Below are 23,615 nucleotides of genomic sequence, written 5' to 3'. Positions count from 1 at the left end.
GGCTAATATTTGCTGAATTGTTGCACGACCGCAGAGCACTCTTGACTCTGCAGCTTACAACGCGAATTCTCCACACAGTATCAGGATCGTTTCTCTGGCAAACCCTACAGTTCCATGACGATGGGTACTACTACCCCAGGCGTTCGGTGTACACTCGATTCCCCGCGACATTTTGAGCAACATCCTGATGTCTGTGACAGACGACGAGGGATATAGATGGACATTCACACTGACTAGTCGCATGCCTCGTCTACAAGATCTCGCAATCGCTGCTCGAGTGGTAGACATTACATTACATATGACCCTCTTGTTCTTAGCACTCTTGCTTTCAGCGACTTCCTGGGATATCGCAGTACTTGGACTGCTACGAACCACCCAGATACGCCGCCTCTGCTTCGGCGAACCCATGATCGTCGATTACGGCCATCTAGCCGCAGAATGCTTCAGATACTCCCTCGGCTTCGGTATGTCGACCACGAAAAGGCCGAGGGCGAGTACCACCGCTATCATCGAGGTGCGCCCATCCGAGTACACATACCTGGTGAATCAGAGTCTTGGCTTGGCAATTGGCAGGAGTGTCGTGTGATCGAGGAGGTGAAGACCCAGAATCCTAGTATACTCTCCCAATGGAGAAGGAAAACATTCAGGATTTGGCTACTCGATCGGATGGATTACTCCTATGCTTCGTATAATCGCAGAAGCTCTCCCATGTGCAATGCTCGTACGGCGGCTCTCGATATCGTCGCAACGATACTAGTGGCTGCCACCCCCTCTGGCAATATTTATGTCAGGAGCGTCGCATCGTGGCGACTTATCTCTTGTAGGCGACACGGCATGCATGTCTATATATAAACTCCACTAGACTGATTCTCATTTAGATTCCACCTTTACTGATTCTTCCAATCGGATATTGTCGCCACTTTCTCGCTGTGCAGCCATGAAGCACAGTTTCATTCCGCCGGTACGGGCGGTGGGCGTCGTGAGAGATAGCAATGTCAAATCTGATTACTTTCGGGGTCTCGCCAGGAGCGACGATCGTATTGCTAGCCATCCAATGCCAAAAGGCGGCCTCGCTACACCCCACCGAACTCCCAGTTCCACGAAACTGGTGTCATTCTCACACCGAGAGCTATTGGTAGGTAGACCTTGGTATTGGTATTAACCCCCAGTCCCTTTTGGAATCTATGTATGGCTGATTATGTGGTTAGATTCCTGGCTATGGAAATGTCTAATAGACATGGAAAAGACCAATGGAAACCCATTATCGTCCATCTGCTATTCCGGCGCGAGGTTCAGCGGGGATAACCGCATATATTACTCCTCCTTCTCGTCTGGTGCGGGACAAATAATAAGACGACAGGTTTCTTGGAAGGTGACTGGATAAAACTTGATTCGAAGCTCGATGGAGGCGTTTGGTCCGCTCTCGAAGGCTCTTGAAGATACTGTCTAGACTTCAGAGAACGACTGATGGACTTATCGATATTATCCACGGGTTCTATGAATGTATAAATGTACTCGTGTAATTTGATGGAGTTGGAACTGTTTGGAAACATGAGTAAGTGTTGAGTGGCATTTATAATGGGCTCAACGGATCTATTCATGCGTGTCAGACATCGGAGGGCATCTCGCCGAGTTGATGGATATACCCTATTGACTTACGATGCTTAAAGTAGCACCCACATTCTTTGTTCTGCGTCCTGTGGTCTTGCATTATCATGAAGCGAGGACGATAATATGATACAAACGTAGATAATCAAGAACAACGGCGCCCAATGCATTTGCGAACAACTTGCAGCGGCCCTTAACTTATTAACCAAATTAATGCACACCGTTAACCAGCAGATTACCCCTCTCCATCCGTTGTTTCGTACGCTCAGCGGCAGCGTCATATACATAGTGAACCGGAGTGTGCCCCCATTTGCGTAGGACAGCATTGTCTGACTCACGATCAGACTCAATGGAATCATCCGTGCTGAGGTTGTCGGTCTTCCGGTCGAAGAAGAGGTCATCTGTGTCAAATGGTTCTACAGCAGTGATGTTAGACACAGCAGCTGTAAATAGTGGGTCGACTTTACTTTCAGGTTCCTCCTCCTCAACCACCCTCCGTTTACCCAACGCTTTCTCGCTAGGTCCAGCGGGATGTGGGTTGTCATCATCGGCGTCGGCATCGTGGGCCAGAGAAGAAAGGGGGAGGGATCGGCTGGTATTAGAGCCTGAATAGGCGGACATAACAGGCGGCATTTCGTAAGCGGGCGTAGAGGGCGACGGGGTTCGAGAGTGAGTAGACGATTGCGCCGGAGATCGTGGGCCATGGGGCGCTGCGGGAGGGGGGGCCAAGGTCTGTGGAATAGCAGTAGCTGAGCCCCCGTGGGCGCCTGGTCCGAAACCTGGTGGGGAGGAGGGTTGCCGTGGATAGGGATGCGCAATGGTGCTCCCTTGTTGCGGTCGTCCTGGTATTTCCCCAGTCGGTGGCGATGTCCATATGGACGCTGGCGGCGACGGGGATGAGGATCCGGTCCGCGAATGTGGCCTCGAGCTGGCACCAACTCCCTGGCCGTTATTGCCTTCTGCATCGAGGTGGGACAGTTGCTGGGTGCGAAAGTAAGCGTCTGAGTAAGTCAGGGAAAGGGTAGAAAGAGCACCTGACGGTTCATTCTAGTCTCCTTCCGGCTCCTGTCCTCAGCCTCTCTCTCACGACCTATCTGTTCCATATCTTCGTACTGTTGCAAGGCGTCCATGATCTCTGTGTTGGCGGCCAACAATGCATCAAGGAGCTTTTCTTCCGGAGTTTTGTCATTTGAATTATCTGGATCGATGCTTGCGGGAGGTGATATTGGCTTGCCGTTCACAATCTTCGGCAAGGACTGCTGCTGTTCCTTTTCTTTCGCCAGCCGTGAACGTTCCGCGTTGGAAGATGCCCAGGGTATTTGAGCATAAATTAGTTCCTGTGAAGCGCGGCACTTGGCATAGAATTCCTGCAAGGTGATAGGTAAGTCAAATTTGTCCGTGCACTATGCCTCACACAGGGAAACTGGTGGGACGGAGAAGACGACGAAAGGAAACGCGATATGGGGAATGGGTATAGCCGAAAAGCACGAACAAACAAACATACCGTGATGATCTGATCCTTCTTGAGGTTCTCCGGTTTCGCATATACCAAGGCCTGGGAAAGAAGCGAGGCATTGCCTTGTCCAATCGTACATTCTTCCATCAGACGACGCATGTCCTCTTCTGGGGGTATAATCCGGTTTCGGGTGACTGATCTGCGTTTGCGAGGAGCCGGCGGCGGAGCCTGAGTCAAAGATGCAAGTGAGAACGCATATCAATTCGGCAACGGCGTAAGACATACATTGTCAGGAGCTCTAGGCGTCTCTGTGTGGACTTCAGGATATGGCGACGGTATCGGACCGTCTTGGTGGTAGGAGACGCGGTTAGGTTGTACGGGTGGGTTGAATATCGAATCTCTAGTGTCCAGAGGTACGCCCTATTCGACTCACATTAACAACACCGAAATTCGAAGAAGTTGCTGGGCACACCTCGTCTGGTTTATCAGCAGGCTTAACCCTTCGCCACAAACCTCGGAAGCCTTCCTTGTCATTTTTGTGGTGGCCGTCTTTCTCTGAGAATTGAAGTGAAATCAGCCATCGTGTGAAACTGGAAGTAAGCAGAAAGCACGTACTTGACCCACTAGCAAAAGCAGCAGCAGCTAGGACATCCAATATGCGTTCTCTCACGACGGGACTTGTTTGCGACGAGGTAATAAGATGCTCTAGGGTATCCAGGAATTTGCGGGACATAGAGTGCTGCACAAACAACTCATTGGAGTTCCAGAGCATGATGGCCCATAACTATGCGGATTGAAGGTTTAAATCAAGAGGCAAAGGAGCTGAGAGGGAACTCACTCGAGCGGCGGATAATTGCGCCGTTGGCTCCCCGTATCTATATGCATCCGTTTGAGTACTGTACCCAAGCTTCATAGGGAAATTGGTTGTACTTGAACTCTCGCCTCAAAGCCCGTACGGCCTCCTTAGCGGACGCTTCATTGGCAGAAGCGCGTTCGCAAACGTCCAAAGCAAGGTTCCAATCTTCTGATGCCGTCGCGGTAAGGAAACCTGGTGAAGTCGTTTTAGCGCTATGGCAGGTAAACTGCACATATACGAACCTATCATCCGAGTTAACTGGCCTTCCTCGTCCCTCCTGTCTCTCTCCTTATCCCGGAATCTGTCCTTATCCCGCTCACGCTCTCTGTCTCCACCACGCTCTCTATCTTTGACTCTAGGTTCTCGCTCTCTATCGTGCTCAACTTCCTTGTCCCGTTCCTTATCACGATCCTTCCCTGATATCCGTTCCCAAAATTCAAGACCTCCTCCCTTCTTCTCCTTCTTCACCTCACTCGCCTGAGGGGCGCCGACTAGACGGATCGAATGCTTTGGATCGATGTTCGATATAGGGAACTTCCCATCCCCTGGATGCAGCGACTGTATCGGAGGTGGTGATACATCATACATCGCCTCCTGGCTGGGCGCGTTCCGCATCTGAAGGGCTGCGGGTTCGCCGTGCCCCTGATTGTGTATGTGAGTGTGAGCGTCCAGCGATTTGACGATACCCAGAACAACAGCGGGATTAGGTGGCGGTTTCTTCTTCTGTGCCTTATCCCGCTCCTTAAGAGAGGCGCTACTAAACGGCGAAGATGACCGTGGCAGTGGACTCGAGACAGGTGGGGAAGCTCCCGGTGGCAAACTACCATTGAAAGAGCCTTCTCGTGACGCCGGCAGCGCACGCGCAGGAGGTGCGTATTGATTCGGATATTGCGGTTGCTGCTGCTGTGGATATGAGTGCGATTTCTGACGCGACGAATCCTCTCTCCCCTCTAGAATCTCCCAGCGCTCTGAGTCAATTGATGGTCGAGGAGGCTGCTGCGAATAGTGGTTGGTGGTAGGATATGTCGAGTGCCCGTGCTCAGCTGGTGGTTGGCGGGAGACCTGGGAGGCGTGCTGAGCGTATATCGGAACAGATTCCTGCGCATATCATTACCAGTAAAGCAGCCTGTCAGTCCTCCCTACGCATGGATGAGAATGCCCGCAGGCCACAGACCTCTATACCGAGTGACGAAGGCTCCTTGGCCACAACCTTGGCTACCTTCTGCTTATCCCTGCCAAATAGCTTCTTCATGTTGGCTTGAGCACTGCGAGTGTAGATATACTGGCCACAGCGAACAGGAGCCTCGGGATTCGAGAAATGTGTGAGTGTTCGAGTGGAATCGATGTAGTCTGGAGAAGGCGGGAAAGTAGATTGCCAAGGATGGCTGTGTTGTGATCGTTGCTCTTTAGCGCCTGTCAAGCGCCCCCGATGTAACCTATGCAGCATTGGACAGATTCGTTTTGCAATCCCCAACCATCATGGTGATCCATTACAATAAGAAATGTTACGTGACACCGGCAACCCATCGACTCTCATACCACGCCGTCAGCGCCATCGAATCCTTCTTCCTCCCAACACCATCTAAATACTCGATCTTTCCATGCTCCACATACACACTGAACGTATGGAAATTCTTGGAGGCTTCTTCGCTCCAGACGGTGCCCTCCCCCATTGCAGTCCGAACAGCGAGTGAGTATTTCTCCAGGTCCTTCCGCTCACCGAACAACAACGGTGCATCAAGGAATTCATGGTACTGATCAACATAGCTGTCACAGCCGAGATCAATACCATACCCATCACAATCAAGAAATAACGTACTCCTGATATTCTTTCTCGTCTTCGACGGAAACGGCGGGATCTAATAATTGTCTTGCGATCACCTCCGTTGATCCAAGGTCAGGCTTGTCGGAGTAGCTATTCTGCTTATGTTTCGCCTCTACCCTCGGCTGTGCCATCTGGAACTTGGAATTGGACGAGGTCATCCAACGCCGAACACCTTGGACCATACTTTACGACCGTAAGTTGATGAAAGATAGAACGCAGAAAGCAATATTACCCCGCATTCCTTCTGGACGTGTTTCCATGTGCCTCGAAAGGGCTATAATTCATATCCTTCGCCGTCTTCCTATCACCCATCATTGTCATCAGTTCGACCACCCAACAATCAAACGAAGGAAAATCCACTGACCCGGGTAACTTCAGCGTGCTATTCATCGAATACGCGAAGTGTTTACCCAAACTTGTAAACAGCAACGGCCTGTAATACTCGATCCAGAAATCACCCCTGCTCCCCCTGACGAACTCCTCCAGCCCCCTTTCGCAGTCCTCTAACACGTATGCAGGCTCCAGATTAACAGGATCAAACCACTGCTGATAGCCGCCTCGCACAGGCGGAGGAGCCACTCGTTCCGATTGCACACCGAGAAATAGATTAATCGCAGCTTGCTTGTCGGCATCTAAACATGTTCGTAAGTCAACCGAGCTATGGCCTACACAATTCATCAGCGTCCGCACCTAATAACGAGTTCGTGTAGAATCGTCGGATGTTCTCGATAATATCCCTCGAATGACTGTTCCAATGCGGCATCCTTCTGTATGTCTCTACACGATTGACGAGGGCGCTCCCGGTATACTGCAGCGCAATCGCTACATTGCACGAAGCATCATAGCATCAATCACCAACTCGAGTGAGATGTAGGGGGAGGAGTAAATACTCACTGTCGCCGTGATCGTGGTACATTTCTGTCAGCATATTCACCGCATCCGAATCGAACGCCAAATTCGGGCTGTCCACGACACCCAATGCATACAATTGATGCCCGAGTGCTCGCTTCCCAAAGACGAATTGGGCTGCGTTCGTTCGATCAAGACAATCAACGCAGTTGGTTCGGCATATTCCATTCTGGAGGGAGATTGAAGTGCGCCACTGAACGTCGGTGGGTGATTGGGCTGAGACGTGATGATTCTCTGCATGGCTATGAAGCATCATCACAATCATAACCGGAATGAACACGGGATGTCGAGTGTTGCCAGGTGTCAATCAGAAGGGATAGCAGTGTATCCACCAGAAACGCCGTGGCGCAAATGAACGCAGAAGTAAAGGGAACTTTTGAACATCTTGCAGCTCGACCCAGGATAGCGAGCTCACCTCAATTCCAAGTTATGGAGATAATGGGCGTAAGGCTCCGCGCCTGAATGGAAGAAGCCAGTCATCTGAATAGACTCCTCCGCCAAATCCTCTAGGTAGCTGATTACATCTTGAGTTTTCCTGCAATACCGGCGCGAGTAAACGATCAGACGAAGAAGCAGGGGAGTGAAACAGCATACTCCTTGTACGCTCTAGACATATCCCACGCCCGATACACCATCTTCTTTCCCTTCGGCAAGAACTGGTTCAGATAACGTACGCACTGCGTATATTCGTCCAATAGCTTGCTTTCCCGAGGCTGAGGCTCCCGTCTAGTACGATAACGAAACATCAATTACCCGCACCGAGGAAGCCCAAAAACATAAGAAAAGAAGGCGTATCATTACATTTACCTTTTGATGAGATTCAAGATCGTGATCGGTGCCCCATACCTCCTGAACAAGTCATCAAAATGTCGTGATGCCGCAGTGTAGAATGGATCCACGACGCTGACTGCGTTTCGTCTATATATCATTGCACTTGATGGAGACGGAAACGAAATCCACATACTCTCAATGGGTGGTTTGGGAGTTACGCCACTTGATTCCTGTGTCCAGTATACCGGTATGCTACCTCTGTACTGAAGCCGCCACCATCAGCGAGAATGGCCAGCGAAAAGGATGGGTCGCAAACCTGAACATAGCTAGTGTAGTTAGGGCTGGGTCTTCTGAGATGTTCGGCTAGGCCACTTCGGTTGATCTTCCCTTCTCCCTTCCCTTCATCTGTTGACCTCGTCTCGCCAATGAGTTCGCTGGATTCCCTCTTTGGCGGGAAGTAGAATGGAGTGGTGAGCGCCTCTGAGACTATCTGCTCGGTTTCAACTTCATTCGCTACGTTTCCCTACAGATCGTGAGGTGAGCATGAACGGGACTCGCAGCACGAGTGACTTACTTTGTCGTTCACTCCCCGCTTCAGGTATCTCGCGCCTGCATAGTGCCTTGACCTCCTCGCTATCAGCGTCACGAAGACGACTCGGCCGAGCACTGTAAGCTCTGAAGCACTGATCAACAGTGCGCGATATACAAAGTAAATGACACTCACTGGCTTGATCTACGTGTCCGTGAACAAGCGGCACCATCCACACAGCGGTCAATCTCACTACTCCACTTCCTCGCCCCCGACTTTCCCCAACGCTAAATGCACCATTCGCCTTACTCATCATGTTAAAATTCCAAGCAAACCGATCGTTGAAAGCCCTCCCCCTATGCACCGAAACACCATCAACAGTGTGGTGCATGCATATTCCACCATGCGTCATATTATGCTGTAGCGTAGACGTTATGTCGTATGTGTAACTGCACGCGTACAGTGTTAGTAAAGAAAGAAGAAGGATTTAAGACATGGCCCGTATACCTGAAGTAGAAGTTCTTTGACATGTCCACTTGTCTGAAGATCGCCATCGACCGTGTCTCTTCAGCTTGTCGCTCCCGTTCTACCCTCATCGTCGGGCACACAGGTATAACGTCCGTGCCTTCGCAGTGATACAAGTAATGCCCGCCAAGCAGCGCTACAACAGACCGCTTCGTGATGATCACCATGTAATATCCGGAGGTAAACCGGATGAATCCTTCACAACATCTACGTCAGAGCGAGCGCACGAGAATTGCACTAATCAAGTACTCACCTACGACCCCGAAGAACACCCTCGCTCTCCCCAATCCACCAGAGCTCCTGTTACCATCTTCCAGCATCTTGAGCATGGCACTCATCTGCTTTCCAGTATACTCCGTGTCGTCCTCCACGATGCTCAGCCCGTATCCGCCACTATCCAGCTCCGGACTGCTCGCCCCTCCTCCGCTGCCACCCTTCTCCGATGACTCTCTGCCACTGCTCTCTCTGTCCCCCGTTCTATCGACCTTAATGATCCTATGCCTTGAATCAGACGCATTGCTAGCAACGATGTAGAACTTTAAACGCGTTTCGTAGAGGATGAATTTATTGAATGCCGTGCTGCGCCTGTGAACGTACGGGTGTACAGAAGTTTGACTGGGCTGTTGAGGGGATCGCTGCACAAAGCTGGCTGGCGTATTAGGAACTGGCAAGGAAGATGAACTTGGTAGACGCGGGAGATCTTCGACGCTGTCCGTCTCAGTTGTCTCCGGGCCCAGAGGCATCCCATTCAGGTCGTCCGGAAGCTGCGCATCGTTGACCATCGCACTGTACACGGATGAAGGGTTGGCCATTCATGAGTTCATTGATTGTGCGAGCTAAAGCGCTGGCCTTGCGAGCCGGTCGTAATAGTATTTGATGGAAGTGGATTTGGGCGCTTGTTTTTGAGATGAACTATATCCTGATTCATGACCATGCTCAAACTTAAAGCTTAAAGGTTGAATTTTGCAGGCAAGTCTTGTCGAGTAATCAATACGACGCGCGTCTGCCTGCATCCTGTGAATACAGTTCTCCGTATACCGCTAAATTCTAGTTGATCTAGAGTGCACAGAGACTCAGGCTGTCTTCGCCGTTGCCCATCTAGTAAAGGTAGTCCTCAACAGCTTTCCTGTTGTAATCCACCATACGTATAAACAGCCTAATCCCAGCGCACCTCCAACACCGATATATCTGATCATAACCTTCGAAAGAAGGTATCGCATCGGGGACGACGACGTTGTCATCGGAGGGGGCACCAATGCCTTCGATGAGAGTATAGCGTACGAAAGCACGCAGGTGGTTATTACTCGTGGATGCGGCAACCATTCCCCAGGCTTGAATGTGAACGGGTAGGACTGAATGGGTTTGTGTGTCGGAGGTGCTGCAGCTTGGGACACAATCGCCTGATATTGCCCCTGGAAAAACGTTTGGACAAAGAAGAGACAGAACGATATCCGAGCGAGGAGGTTGACGATGTTTGCGTAGATGAGAGAGGCATCACCTAGTTCAAAATATGAGTAAAACACCAGCGCCGACGACAAGTAGAGAATCGAGAAAGTGAACATGAAGCTGTCGTTGATGCAATCCTTAGTTATTTAGTCTCATAGCTCTGCGAAAGTGTACTCACAAGCTCTGTCTCGCTAGATCACCCGTCTCCGCAGTGACGGCGACAAATGCCTCGAGGCCTCCATTCAGACTCAGGACAGGTAGACACCACACCCAGACCTGCAGAAGTTCCGCAGCGTTGGTTCCCTGAAGAAATGCTGGTGGAAGGAGGAGAGGGAGGGCGTAGGGTAGATAGATGGGGGCAAAGGTAACCAGAATGAGCGATAGCGATAGCTGTGATTTCAGTAGAATGGCGAGCGACGCGTGGGCATGCAGTAGAGATGGCAACGAGCGAGATGGGGAAGAGGGACCAGCAGGAGATGGACTTGATGAACTAGGAGGAGGAGGCGCTAGGATGCCAGAAAAGAACAGTCGTAAGGATTCTTCGATGGGCTGGAGGACGAGCCGTGCGACGAGTGAGCCTTGCAGTCGTTAGACACGGCCAGCAAAACAAGGTAGACTAGCGCGTACCGTAATTGGCGGCAATTGCATACCCTCCTTGAGCAGCCAAAGACAAGCTGAAGTACGACAGGACCAATTTATCGGACTCCGTCAGTATGTGCTTCAGGAGAGCTTGCGCGTTGATGGTGAGCACGAGGTTGAGCATATGAGGGATGAAGTAGGTCGGCATCAAGCTATGGGAGATGTGGTCAATGGGGTACATATTAAAGAGCTAGTCTACATACCTTGTTGTCTTTGCTACGCTGCTTTCGAGCTTGCTCCACCTCATTAACGACCTCTCCTTCTTGAACGCAGCCATGTATGAAAGTGCGAGCGTGATACTGTACGCTAATTGTCCAAATGCATATGCCAATAGAGCATATTCATGCGTATCGCTTGCGAGATGAGAGTGGTGCGAGAAGTAGAGTATAAGGAAGGTTGTCACGGATTTCAACGTTACACCAAGTCCTTCTGCGCGGACACGTATGTCCGTTCGAAACGTCGATGTCGCTCTATAGTAAAAAGTCAGGTCATCCTTTGGGGCAGTACAAGACCGTCACATATCTAGAGAAGAATCGTGGTGTAAAGACACGTACAATCCGTACGCTGGTTCGCACCCCAGCTCCAGCAGACCCGCCAACGAGTACAGAACGACAGCTTCGATAAAATGAGGTTGAGAGGCTGTTTCGGGGGATGCGAGGAAACTAGCATAGATGATTGAAACGACAACCAAGATGGGTGCACCAGCAAGGAGGGGGAGATGTGTCAGATTCGTCAAGGACTGGATTTCCTGAGAACGTTGCGATGTTCCCCTCGCGTTATTGGGCCCATGGCCGATCAACCCTACACCAACTCTGACAACCACGCCCCGCACTCCCTCTCTCAGCAACAACATCACGCTTCCGAAGACCAACTCGAACTGGATTGCTGTCACCCCAAACGCGATTGGAGTGGTCGTGCGGAGAAGCAGCTGGTTGAGAGCAAATGTGAGGAGACGAGTCAATGCATGGAGAATGAAGAGGGACGTCAAAGAAGATCCTGCTTTCGACGGGGAGACGGGGCTGCTACGCTCCTGAACGTCGTTGGGGGAGGACATAGGTCTGAGGTTCGTCGCGACCACGTGGAACTCATCCAATCCGTGGCAAAAACGAACTCAAGGGGTATTTGTGATGGAAAGAATCAGCTCTGAAGTCCCCCTTGGATAGGCGACTGACGCAGAAGCGCCGTGGAAAAAAACAACATTCTTCTACACCGTCGCTCATACCACGCGCGTTTCCAAGACGTCCTTGAGCGAATATTGTATTTTACATGTGTATCCGCGGACATAATTGGGTTGCCAAAGTATGTGCAACGTGGTATGTACGATAGAATAGATAGAAGAAAGGGCAATGAACGGGGTCAAGGGACAAACGTTCAAACTGGTTGCCTACGCGCGCAAATCCTAGGTAGGGGGGATAGGAGGAGTTGACCGCGGTCGAGAGTCTTGACGACAGTTCATACGGTCTTTCAATTTCAGGGCCTTCACCTGGAGTGCTGGTGGTTGGGAGTCAGCGAGGAATATCTGCCGTAGTTCAGATTTCATCGAGTCATCCAAACCATCGAATTGGGGTCGATGGGTCTCGAGCCGCTCAATAAGCGGTGCAATGAAGGTGTCGTCCAGCTCCGGCATGGACATCTGAGAGGTTGATACCTGTCTCCTCCACGACGTCATCTTAACTGCCGCTATGAACATTGTCCACAAATCGAGAGACTGAATGGGAGGGATAGCTGGATACCGGGCGAACTTGTTAGAAGAGTCGTCAGCAGCCCAGCAGAGCCTGATAGCAAGCCGGTAGCATGCTGCAAAGCTGAGAGGGACATGGCTCGAGTACTGCCGTATTTTCTTGACGAAGGCGAGCTTCTCTCCGAGACATTGCGAGGGGGTTGCCTTCACCCAATCTGAGATGACCTCGTGACGCACCGAACCACTTACAAACCCACCGAGGCACATGAACGGAAGACACCAAATAAATGCCTCCATCTCGTGATGATAATAACGGACGATGTCGCCATTCCAGTAAGCATCATCCAGCAGTTCGAAGGCCATGAACGGAACAGTACCCGTGCGATCGCAGCCAGGCACGCGCTCCTCCCACTGTAGAATCGACAGATCAAAGTCTGTCAATACCCCGCGACGAGTTTCTGGATGGCACATGACGTTATAGAGACTGGGGTCTCCATGCTCGATGCCGTGCTTCCAAAGGAAAGCGTGACCTGTCAGAAGAGAAAGCGTTACTCGAAGACTGATTCGAGCGAGGACGACATACATGTCACTGCATCAAGCCAAGCACGAAGGAAATCAGTCGCATCCAACGTGGTGACTTTCGCCAGCTTCTTCATCACCACCACTCGCATGATTTGATGTCCGTTACCGGGCTTGCCCACCAAGCTTCGAACCCGCCCGGTATCTGTGCCACGGACATCGGCGTAGCAGAGCAGTCCAGGCAGATGGTCAATCATTGACGCATCGTATTTCGCCGCGATATTCCGTATCCCTTTCATTGTTTTCCCCTCATGCGCCCGACGCACTTCCGGATGAGAGATCTTCACTACGAGAGACTCCAGCACGCGACTGCCATCTTTCGATTTGGGCTCGCATGGAAGGACTCTGGTGGTGCGTCCACCTAGGCATCGTGGCGGCGGAGACAGATGGTCCTCATCCGAACACTTGATCTCGAGCGCTAGGAATTCATGAGGATTGTACTTGTTTTCCAAGAGGGGGTCGTTTAAGGACACAATAAACGAAGGCGTATTTGGAGGGCAATGGAAAGTCTTGCATCGACCCCAATCCTCAACCGTGAACCTTTGGAAAAGAGCCATGAGAACGAGCGCACGAGGGAAGTCGGCGATGAAGCTGACGCCGTTGGACCGTACAATGCCCTCTCGGTCATAGTACCAAATGAACAGACAGTCGTCTAGAAGACCATGAGGGCACAATACGAGAGGGTGGACATGACTCACCAATGTGCAGCAGGTTTATCGTGTGCTGGATACCAGGGTTCTGGGATAGCATCTCCAGCGCATAGGCAGCACACTGCACCCGGCCATCGAAATTCTTCTCGTTCGAACTTTCCTTGCGCAACGCAACTCCATTCTTGACGCCGAGGCGTAGCTTCTTGCTGCTAGTGACGCTATTCGTTGCTTCAAGTTTGCGTTTCGAAGATCTAGAGCCAGTCGCTGGGGGCGTTGCGCTTACATTGGGGGACGGACTCGTGGAGGGAGACAGCTGCACCTCGTCCATCTCGCTGTCCTGCGGTCTTACGCGGACACGCCGCGCTGTTGTGGTGAACGCCGATTCGACAGCGGCGCGAGCCTCTTCGCTGGGACTTCCGATGGCCTTGAACTCTTCGAAACCGAGGAATGCGTCGAACTCGGGCTCGGCACCCTTGTCAGGTGATTGGTCAAGTCGAGGGCCGAGAGATTTCACTACAGAGTCACCAGCCTTTCCTACATCAGGCTTTCGGTGGACACGGTCGGCTCCCGTGTGGGATTTGAGGACGCTAGGATCGAGGCGACGGTACCGCAGGTCTGGGGCTGTAGGCGAGCGAAGCGGGAGATTTGTAGTTCTGAGCAATGACAGCGCCTTGTTGCACAAGTTCACGTAAGGAGCGTATCGATTCGTTTCTACGCCAGAAAAAGACCTCAAGCTAGACCACGCCACTGAGTCCTGCCATAGAATAGAGCACGACCGACTCACTATTCAGAGAGTAGACTTCTGACACTCTCATCGTTTGCCACGGTCAATACTGCCTTGAGACACTGCTCGAGATAATTCTGTAGCGCGTCATCTCGTTGATGTCGCAAGCGGCCAAGGTCAGACTTCTGGCCTTGGTCGAGATTGTCACCGCGTTCTAGTTTCTCGATATCGTTTTGAAGACTTTCAAGGGTGGAATCGTCCCGTAAGCAGCGGAAGATAAATGCGCATAAGAGCTCGTCGAAGTCGCATACTTGAGCAGCACTCGTTTCCTGAAGCAAGACGCCAGAGAGGTCTTTGTATCTGTTTCGCAATATCAACGGTGAGGACATATGGAATTGAGATAGTTGAGCCATACTTCGTGGGTTGTGGCGAGGACATTCCGGCTTAGAGTGCTGATGGTCATGATGGAGAGTTAGTCGTGTTCTTCAGCAACTGTGACTCATGTGACGGAATATCGCTGATCATGTGATACGCGAGAGGCCAGTCAAGATATTCTCACAGTCAGTATGTGATGTGATTGACCCTGTACCTCTTTCAGCATATAAACACTGAGCACCACAGACAAATTACCGGCCACTATGCGTCTGATTGGGTATCTTCTAGGAAGTGATATAGACACGAGAAGTGCCTCAATTGACATGCCGCATCATGACATGAAGTTGACTCATGGTTTATCTTTGCATTAGGGCCCTTATTCGCCTTGCGATTGAACCGCAATGAATACTACTGGAGTATTCGGATGCCTCAAACACCGCAGATTTTGCATTTTTCCTGGATAAACTACTCTCAAGGAATCTTCACACCGTTGGCGTCGGTGCAGATACACGCCCGATTGACCGTGTCCTCATCAGGTAACAAATAACAAATATTCCTTGGTATGTTGCCTCCAGGTCGAAGTTCTCGGCTGCGGATACATATTTGACACCGTCACTGCCTTGGGATGATGTCGCACGAATGACGGAAATTACACGGTGTTCTCAGATTGCTTGATGCGGGCGTACTAGCAGAAGCTCTTCGTCCGCCGCAGGAAGCTTCTGTCGTGCTGGACGCCACGCGTATTTCGCGAGCGATGAACTCGATACGTTGCGCATGACGGAATCTTCTGTGCATAGTCGAAGATCAACTAGGCACGCTGAATTGTTTCGTGCCACAAAAATTGCGACAAATCGGCCACAAAGGTCGGTTCCTATGCAACTAATTTGTCTGTTTCCGGTAACCCAATCCGCCAAGATCCCCTCTCTGGGCGTTCAATATCCAATCAAGTATTCAAGGGTATGTATGTACGTGTTTCAACAGGCTTTAGCTTTACACCGGATGTCGATGATATACCTGATAGCCTAACCTTCTAGTTTATAGTATTATATCGAGTCGGTGGCTGCTCGCCGCCTCTTGCAGGATCTCCATTGTGAGTTAGTGTCAGTTCCTGCATACATAGCCTCGAGGCTGACGGTTGATACAGCCATTAGCGTGGACACGTACCGTTGATTGGCAGGTACTTCCTCCCCCCCAAAAAAATAGTCTTCTTGTGACGGGATCCCGCCTCCAAGCGCGCAGGAACGGACTCCGCAGCCGCCAGTGTACGGCAGCGTCATCACAACCCATCATCACCCATCACCCGTCACTACCGTCGAAGCAACATAATCGTAAGTTAGCGCTACCTGCTACCTCCTCATGGTCCCCCACCGTCTCATTCGGTGCACCGACCATTGCGATCATACACGATGTACCCAACGCGCTATTTATGGTCGGTATGGTACAGAAGCCACGGAGAAACACATACTCCAAGGGTAACCGTTAGCAACCCAGCCGCCAACCGCCTTCCTCGACGCCGAGTCTCCGAGCGACCACCTATCTACCTCCGACCATCGACACGATGTGAAGTGAGCCATCGGCTAACAACATGCATTCTTTGTATGAAACCTTGATGATTCCAGATGCGTTTACCGGCGATTTCTCGTTTTGGGCATACATGCGTTCTTGCTTCTGCACATCCATACTCGCAAAGGGGCGCTAACGCGTATAATGCGCCATTATTTTCTTCAGGATCCGTGGGTTCGATACTCATCTTATTCGAATTAAGCCTGATTGATTGATTCTGCGTCTGACGTCCCCATACACGCAGCGTCGAAAAATAGAAACAAAAATAAAAAATAAAAACTCATCAATCAATTCATCCCCGGCCCACAAGTCCAGACTGCGCAGGGCGATGTTTCACGACTAGAAGCACCAGAAGTACCTCCACCGACTCTCAGATCATCAAGGGAATTTCCGAGCGTACGCTGGCACGGCTCGAATATACAGACAGGATTTACGTACACATCCATCCCCGCCATACATCCACGCATCATATCATGGTTGTCACAGTCTCGATTCGTCCGCATTGACAGCTTTAGGCGCGTATGTAAGTCGTAACCGCTATGCATCGGGTTGTTGCGTCTGATGGATTGATGAGTCTAGTCGCCGACGCGATCCAGGATCCGGTATTCAATATTTCAAGAATCAATACCCAGAAACTGCTTCGAGACGCGTTCTGTGGTCTGACGACCTCCTTAAGTCCCAAGGCGCCTGGCGCCACCAACGACCAGTAGCTGATTTACGTGAGTGTAGACGCTGATGGTTTCTTGGAGGGGATGGATTGGCCCTTGATCAGAATCGGTCTATGTTTGTCGTCGATTCGAATCATGCTCAACTGCAACAACATACATCAACGCCTTTTTCATTTCCGTAAGACATGAAGTATACACGACAAACAAGGATTGAGAGGAGGCTCTAACAAGAGTCAAAACATATAAGCAGAAGTAAAGGATAGCACTTGATCTGTGTAGTACAAACATACACGTAGACGATACGAGGAACTAGCGGCGAATTAAGGGTGATAGTGTTCTTTAAGCTCTCCGAGGAGGACGAGATCCCTGTACATATATGCATGTACGTACACTGAAGTATGTAGATATGTAAGTAAGCTCCAAAAAATGAGGTGAGTACTGGATACGACGCAGGCGGATATATATGTGAAATAAGTGGTAAAAAGCCAACAACGACCAAGTCGAAACGTCGAAATCAAAAGAACGAATAAAGAAACGAAGGTAGAAGGTAGGAAGTGAAAGATGAAAGCGACAAAAGACAAAATTGTCCCTAAGATCTACTACTTCTACTGTTGCTGCTATTGCTTAGCAGTTGGTGGGCCGTGGTGGACCGCTCGACGATGATGATAATACTGCTGCTGATACATAAAAACAGAGACAATGAATAAATATATATCTTCACCCCAACGCGTTATATATAATGTTATTCCGCATGCTTCCAAGAGAGAGGTTGAATTGCTTTTCGGGCGCCGCGGGGGCGCTGCAGTGGGGAGGGGTGTACTGGTCGACATATTAGGTGGAGATGCTGATATTAAGATAGAGAGTGATTGTCGAAAGATGATGGTGGTGATATATGCGCGGGCGTGGTTTGGTACTTTTACTTGGTTCCTTGAGGGAAGGAGTGGATGGCCAGGGAACGGCGGCGGCGGATTTAAGCATGAATGTGCTCCAAGCTGCTCTTCCTGCTGCTCGCCAGCTTCGAGTGGTGCGAAAGTACAAAGGGGGACAGAGACTTCGACTCCTCACCGTCCAGCTGCCAGATGTTCTTGACCGACAAATGCGACGGTGACGAAGACGACGACGAAGTAGGAGAAGACGTTGAGGACGCTGAAGACGAGGACATCATGGTCCCAGAAGACTCGGCACTGGGGTTCCTTCCTCTCCCGAAGACGGTCACATTGCGAGCCTCGGCTTCATCGTCCAGAGACAACGAGGACGTGCTGGTGGGCGACTGGACTGGCGAATGCACCATATTTTGAAGGAACGAGGGGAGGAGAATTGGGGCCGGCGACTGGACCTGGAGCTGCGCGTAATACTGGGACGCCGGAGACGAGAGCTGCGTTTGGTATTGAGCATTCTGGGGTGCAACACGGGGACCCGCGCCACCAGTCTGGTAGATCGGACGGTCCACCGGCTGTGTCTGTTGTCTCTGTGTCGACAACTCCAAGAACGAGCGCGATCGGTGGACCGGGCCGCGAACTTTCAACTGATTGAAGCCAGGGCCATCGAGGAGAAGCTGCTGCTCATACGCGGATGGCGTCATGGCCTGCGAGCGAGTTCCGCCGAACGTCAAGGTTGTTGATGGTGAGAAAAGCGGGGTACTAGACGCGGAGGTAGGGGAAGTTGATTGGCGAGACAGGGATGGGGGAAGTGGGAGCCATGGGGGAGACGCCTTCAAGTCGAAAGCCGCAGACGATGATGCGGGATTTGGGCTAGGGCACGCTGAGGGGTCGTCCAGTTGCGTCGTCGCCAACACCGACGTCAGTAACGCGATGCGCTCAGCCTGCACGGCTGCAGAGATCGAGTCACCGTTGCCTTCTGCATCTGGAAAGAATTCACATGTCAGCATGACAGATATTTGGTTTTCGAGGTTTCGAGAAGGGGGCGTGGAAACAGTAGGGAAACTCCGCCTCGAAGGGAAGATGCATTACAGAAAGGGTAGATAGAAGGCAAAGAGGGCACGAAATGGAGAATACCCACATGGCAAACAAGTCTGGCACACCTTTCTCCGCCGCCAGTTCAAATAGTTGCATTTCTTGCAAATCCAGTCGCCAGGTTGCTGTATAATCCAAAGTATTTGCAATTAGCATCGAGATAGATATGCGAGGAACGGGGTGAACGTACATGAGCGATCGGGCCTTTGTTGCCTGTATTCAAAATAGGCGGATGCTGTGACGATGGATCAGCGCGTCGATGACGAGTGAGAAAATGGTAATGGCTTACAGCTGCACTGGCCAGCCCCGGGGGCCTGATTTGACCTTGTTCGGGTAGGGGTTCGTTATCCGGCCACCACATAATGCAGGGCAACATCGGGTCGGAAGAAATATTTTGCACTCTCCCACCGCGGGCGAACGCACGTCCCGAGGGTGTGAGAAGAGGATGTGGGTGCGGATTCGTGTGCGGATTCGCGTGAGCGTATTGATTTTGGTGCGGGAATTGCGAGGGAGAGTGCTGGGGGCGTTGTTGGTGGCTAGATTTGCTGTGCGGTGCGAATGAGTGCTGCTGGGGGTTGGACAACTGGGGGAGGAAACTGAACGAGGTCGATGCTGAGGAGGGCGTGGCGGGGGAAGATGAGGATGAACAAGGCGAGGGAGAGAGCAAGTTTGGTGTGTATGCGGGTGAATGAGCCGAGAGAGACGACGTATTCAGCGCTGCCGTGTTCCCATACGCGTTTAGAGTCAGCATTGGGTTCGTGGATGTTGCTGCAACCGGAGATGAGGGGAAGGAGGAGAAACGGGGGGAAGGAGCTGGGCGCGTCGAATGCGACTGGGGTCCGCCCATCGTCTGGTAGACCGTAGTGGAAGATAAAGCTTCGTTAGTGGCGCCTACTCGCGATGTTCCGCAGCCGATGCAGAGGATGTTACGTCTGCAATATTTGAATTGGTCAATATATTCGCTGCAATGGTTCAACGTGGAGGTTACGCACCCAAAATTGTGCGCAGCGCACTTGGAGGATGGACATCTAGGAGGGAGCAGTCAGTATATGTGCATATATGCGCCCATCATGTCGAGTGCCACCATCACGCATGGCTGTAGAACAACACATGTCGCCCACTCCCAAGGCAACGCAACGACCTCTAATATATCAAAGAAGCGTGAGGGATACTCACATCCAATCGCCCAACCTGAAACTGGTCCTGGGGTTCGGTGGGTTGCTCGAGATCTGGTATTCTGAGCCGCCCATACCGCCTTCAATGCCAGGACTGTAACCCAAACCACCCACAGAGTTGCGCATATGATCCTGATTCTGGGTGGGTTCTTCGGTATGCAATACGAAGCACTGCAGCTGGTGGAACGGCTCCAAATCGCGTTCGAGGGCCGGTGCCACTGACATTGCTGATGATCCTGAGAGCGAGAGCGTTGCGCGTGCCTAGAAGGACAAATACAAATATGACGGTGAGAGCCTGATGGATGGTGGAAGAAGGAAGGAAGGAGACGGAGGGAGCAGGAAGGAAGGAAGAGGTGCGGAGGAGGAAGGAGGGTGGAAGGAAGGGCAGGTCGGCGCTTGATCTGACTATGTGGGCGGATTATCAACGTAACATACGCCTATATGCGTGGTATGAAGTATATGCGTAAAAGAGTAAACGACAACCCGGAAATGGGGTATATCAGAATATGGATATTGGGAATGCATATATATAGGTTAATATAATTAAAAAGGAAGCAATCCGCGAAAGTTCGAAGATGGCTGGCCAAGCGTCGGTAGAATCAGGAGAAAGTCACAATTGCACAATGGGAGGCCCGCTTTGGGAGAGAGTGACCCGGGATCCAGCCGGCGTCGAGCCATCGAACATCAAATGGGAACATCGAGCAGGAAGCGCGCTGTAAGATGTGCGCAGGGATCGCTAATCGTGGTTTCCCAGTGGGCAGGGGCCTGGATGGCCAAGAATCAAGAACAAAGTGCGAGCGAATCTGCACGTGGGAATCCAACAAAGCGCCTCCATGTTCTTCGGAGACACTAATGGATTATAATGTGTGGACATGATTGCAAATAGAAGCGGGACGCCATCGAAAGAGAGGGGAATGACCAAAATGCGAGCAAGAAAAAGGAGAAATAAAATAAAGTGCAAACATACCTCCTCATGGGACCCAAATACTGCCCACACACTTTCGGGACGATCTCCGAGGGCGCCGCTCCGTAATGTCCACATCGATACAGGCGTAGGAATAGCGCCACTGGAACACTATTTCGAATAACCAATCATAGTGTGAGTCAAGTCCATGATTAATCACCGCATGAACACCGAAAATACGTGGATGGAGGGGAAGAAGTGTAGGTAAACATTGGGTAAAGAGGACGTACATGCCGTTGATCTCGTGAATAGGTTTGATGCTGTGGCGCGAACACGGCAGACAGAAAGCGTTCTGCTGATGGTGGGAGGTCGTAGAGCTATGCAAATACAATCATATGGTAAGTATTTGAAGTAGGAAGCAGGGATGGGAATGGCGAGAGAAAGGGGACGGAGGTACTCACTCTCACGACTCGTGATTGTGAGGCTACAAACGCCTCAAAGGATGAGCGAGCCAGGTTGAAGGCGGCTAACCGGGACGCCACAGGATCAAATTCGCTGACATTTGCGCTTGAAAGCGAACTTGCAGACCCAGATGAGACTACAGAGGCCGACATGGAGGTTGGCGGAGACGAAGAAGAGGTGGCGGAGACAGACGACGTGCTGGGCGAAGACTCGAGTATCGAAGTGCGTGGCGCGAAGGAGTCTGTGACAACCGGCGAGACTTCGTCTTCCCCGTTCTCGTCAGCCCTGCCACGGCGTTCCTTGAGGGTGTATGGGTAGTAGGAAAAGGCTGGATCGAGTGTGAAGGCGCGTGGGGACCGGGGAGGGGTAGGATATACTCTGGTATGGTTGTCCCCTATGGCCATCGTGCTGGAGTTGTTGTCAGGTGTACGTGGGGGTGCCTCGTCGGTGGCGCGGTGGTGGGGGAGGATGAGGGGGTCAAGATGCTTGAGCCTGGAGACGAGATGTTCGAAGTCGGGTGTTTTTGTACGCAAAGGCTCCGGAGAAGTCATGTGTGGGAGACGTTAATGAAATCGACCGACCCGAGAGAAGGGGCAGGAGGAGCGTCGAGTAGAGGCGCTGATGAATGACAGAGACGCGTGCGTTGCTGGCGTCGAAGGCAATGTGGTGTGGCACCTGGCAGATCGTCTGCTCAGGTAGAAGCCCTTTGTTCGAAAAATAGAAGCTTGGGACTGCAGGAGTAAATTGGCTTCGAAATTGATGAGAAGGAACGAGAGGAGCTTACCTGCAGCGGGAATCAAGAAGCACGACGCGTTCGAGGATCGTCTGTTGAATTAGCCTAATGCAGAGGCGAGTAAGGGCGGGAGAGCGGGACTGCGACGGGCGGGGGGAGCGGACGGCGTCGAGGACAGTGAGGAGAGTGCGGGGCGGCAGGACGCGGTTCGTGTGTTGGAGTTGAGCGCGTCCTGGTTATTATAGCAGGGAAAGGAGATCCGAATGAGCACGGGGCTCCTGAAAAAGGAATCTCCATCTCCATCGTCATCTCCCTCTCAGAGTCGGGAGGTCTGAGGTGCATCGATCGACCGACAAAGCAGATATCGATCTCCACAAGACACCGGCTGAAACCCTGACAGAAACAAAATTTAGCCTTGGTCGCCATGTCAGATTATGTAATCACGCGCTTTGCGATTGCCTTTTCCGGCGCCCCACCCAAATCACGATCCACTCAGGTCGAGTGTCGGTGAGGATCGTGTGCTACGAACGCTGATCACCCGCTTCCTCTGTACTTCGCTGCACTTCCGCTCTCTGTTTCCATGGGGAAGATGGCCTGCTTTCCGGGAGCCGCATAATTCAGTCTCCTGTGTTTTTGGTGCACTGTGCTCTATTATGCACATCCCCCTGAACCTCCCGGGATTAGAGAAAACCACATCTCCGAGAAAAAAATGTGCCAGCGAGCGTGTGCCGTACTCTGTTACCCTGCCCGCTACCCTAAGGCCTCGTCTCGTTGGGCGCCTCGGTGGACCGCTTTGTGGATGCGTATATATAACGAAACATAGCCACTCGCTGCGACAGCCATCTTTCAACAATCGTTGTCCTGGACTAGACCATGTCAGTACCTAGTTGCATCACTTCTTAGCACTGCGAACCCCAACATTCTACTTGTCTCACCATCCGACTCCGGATATACCCTTAGAGGCTTATACGCACCGAACGGGTCGGTGAAACAGCCAAATCAATTGTTTGGATTTCCAATTATTTCCATTTTAAATGACGAAATGACAAGGACGCGATGATCACGATACCGCGTCAGCGCCCAGGGCATGAATATACGTGTCAGCTTCAACAACCAGCTCGCACCCTATATGATCGTCGAATATGGTGTAGGCCACAACGGATGGTCGTACCGTACTGTCGCCGGAACATATTCTTCGGTATATCCTCATACTCTCCGTTGTCCATACGCTGCCAGCTGAGGCCAATCGCACCCCATGCATTACAACACACGCGCCGACCAATTGCCAAGCGCCTCTACCCACACTATATAATCACATCCGATCTCGATTCCCGCAATCCTGATATCCAATGAGAAAAACTTTCCTTTGTCGCTTATGGTCCTTTTTTCAACTCTATGTATTTATCTCGAGATCTATTGGGCGCCAGAAACCCGACCCGACGTTGCGCTCCAGCAGATCTCCGTCTCTCCAACCCAAATTTATGGAGGGTGCTAAATCGAGACGCGGGCAAGTGATGCGCAAAACGTGTAACGTTACTGACGCCCCACGTTCAAGTTCTTGACG

At 51.5% G+C, this 23,615-nt stretch overlaps 4 protein-coding genes across 4 annotated transcripts; all 4 read right to left on the bottom strand.

Annotated features, from left to right (window-relative positions):
• Nucleotides 1–1,818: 1,818 nt before the first annotated feature.
• FIG4 (phosphatidylinositol-3,5-bisphosphate 5-phosphatase) lies at nt 1,819–9,291 on the bottom strand (the record flags this gene model as incomplete). The annotated part of the gene is made up of 25 exons (XM_036780815.1): nt 1,819–2,589; nt 2,643–2,975; nt 3,113–3,292; nt 3,350–3,484; nt 3,537–3,619; nt 3,680–3,848; nt 3,903–3,939; nt 3,995–4,112; nt 4,163–5,018; nt 5,095–5,356; nt 5,430–5,687; nt 5,740–5,928; nt 5,978–6,042; nt 6,106–6,377; nt 6,436–6,567; nt 6,640–6,896; nt 7,070–7,189; nt 7,249–7,380; nt 7,462–7,561; nt 7,619–7,688; nt 7,742–7,948; nt 8,000–8,100; nt 8,150–8,403; nt 8,462–8,675; nt 8,733–9,291. 25 exons carry the CDS (start codon nt 9,289–9,291, stop codon nt 1,819–1,821), a joined length of 5,874 nt encoding a protein of 1,957 aa, XP_036626670.1.
• A 261-nt stretch (nt 9,292–9,552) lies between these two features.
• RFT1_3 (Oligosaccharide translocation protein rft1) lies at nt 9,553–11,618 on the bottom strand (the record flags this gene model as incomplete). Its single annotated transcript, XM_036780814.1, has 5 exons — nt 9,553–10,045; nt 10,104–10,503; nt 10,553–10,716; nt 10,807–11,034; nt 11,119–11,618. The coding sequence occupies 5 exons, from the start codon at nt 11,616–11,618 to the stop codon at nt 9,553–9,555; spliced, it is 1,785 nt and encodes a 594-aa protein (XP_036626669.1).
• A 345-nt stretch (nt 11,619–11,963) lies between these two features.
• Nucleotides 11,964–14,587, bottom strand: PC9H_011328 (uncharacterized protein; the record flags this gene model as incomplete). The annotated part of the gene is made up of 4 exons (XM_036780813.1): nt 11,964–12,775; nt 12,829–13,476; nt 13,523–14,208; nt 14,259–14,587. The coding sequence occupies 4 exons, from the start codon at nt 14,585–14,587 to the stop codon at nt 11,964–11,966; spliced, it is 2,475 nt and encodes an 824-aa protein (XP_036626668.1).
• Nucleotides 14,588–17,774: 3,187 nt separating this feature from the next.
• On the bottom strand, nt 17,775–21,869 carry PC9H_011327 (uncharacterized protein; the record flags this gene model as incomplete). Its single annotated transcript, XM_036780812.1, has 9 exons — nt 17,775–18,667; nt 18,824–18,902; nt 18,968–19,012; nt 19,067–19,709; nt 19,770–19,805; nt 19,954–20,213; nt 20,920–21,027; nt 21,147–21,233; nt 21,318–21,869. 9 exons carry the CDS (start codon nt 21,867–21,869, stop codon nt 17,775–17,777), a joined length of 2,703 nt encoding a protein of 900 aa, XP_036626667.1.
• Between the last annotated feature and the right edge of the window lie 1,746 nt (nt 21,870–23,615).

The sequence above is a fragment of the Pleurotus ostreatus genome (genome assembly GCF_014466165.1).
Source record: "Pleurotus ostreatus strain PC9 chromosome Unknown scaffold_9, whole genome shotgun sequence".
Classification (NCBI taxonomy): Eukaryota; Fungi; Basidiomycota; class Agaricomycetes; order Agaricales; family Pleurotaceae; genus Pleurotus; species Pleurotus ostreatus.
This window is presented reverse-complemented; position numbering and strand designations above follow the sequence as displayed.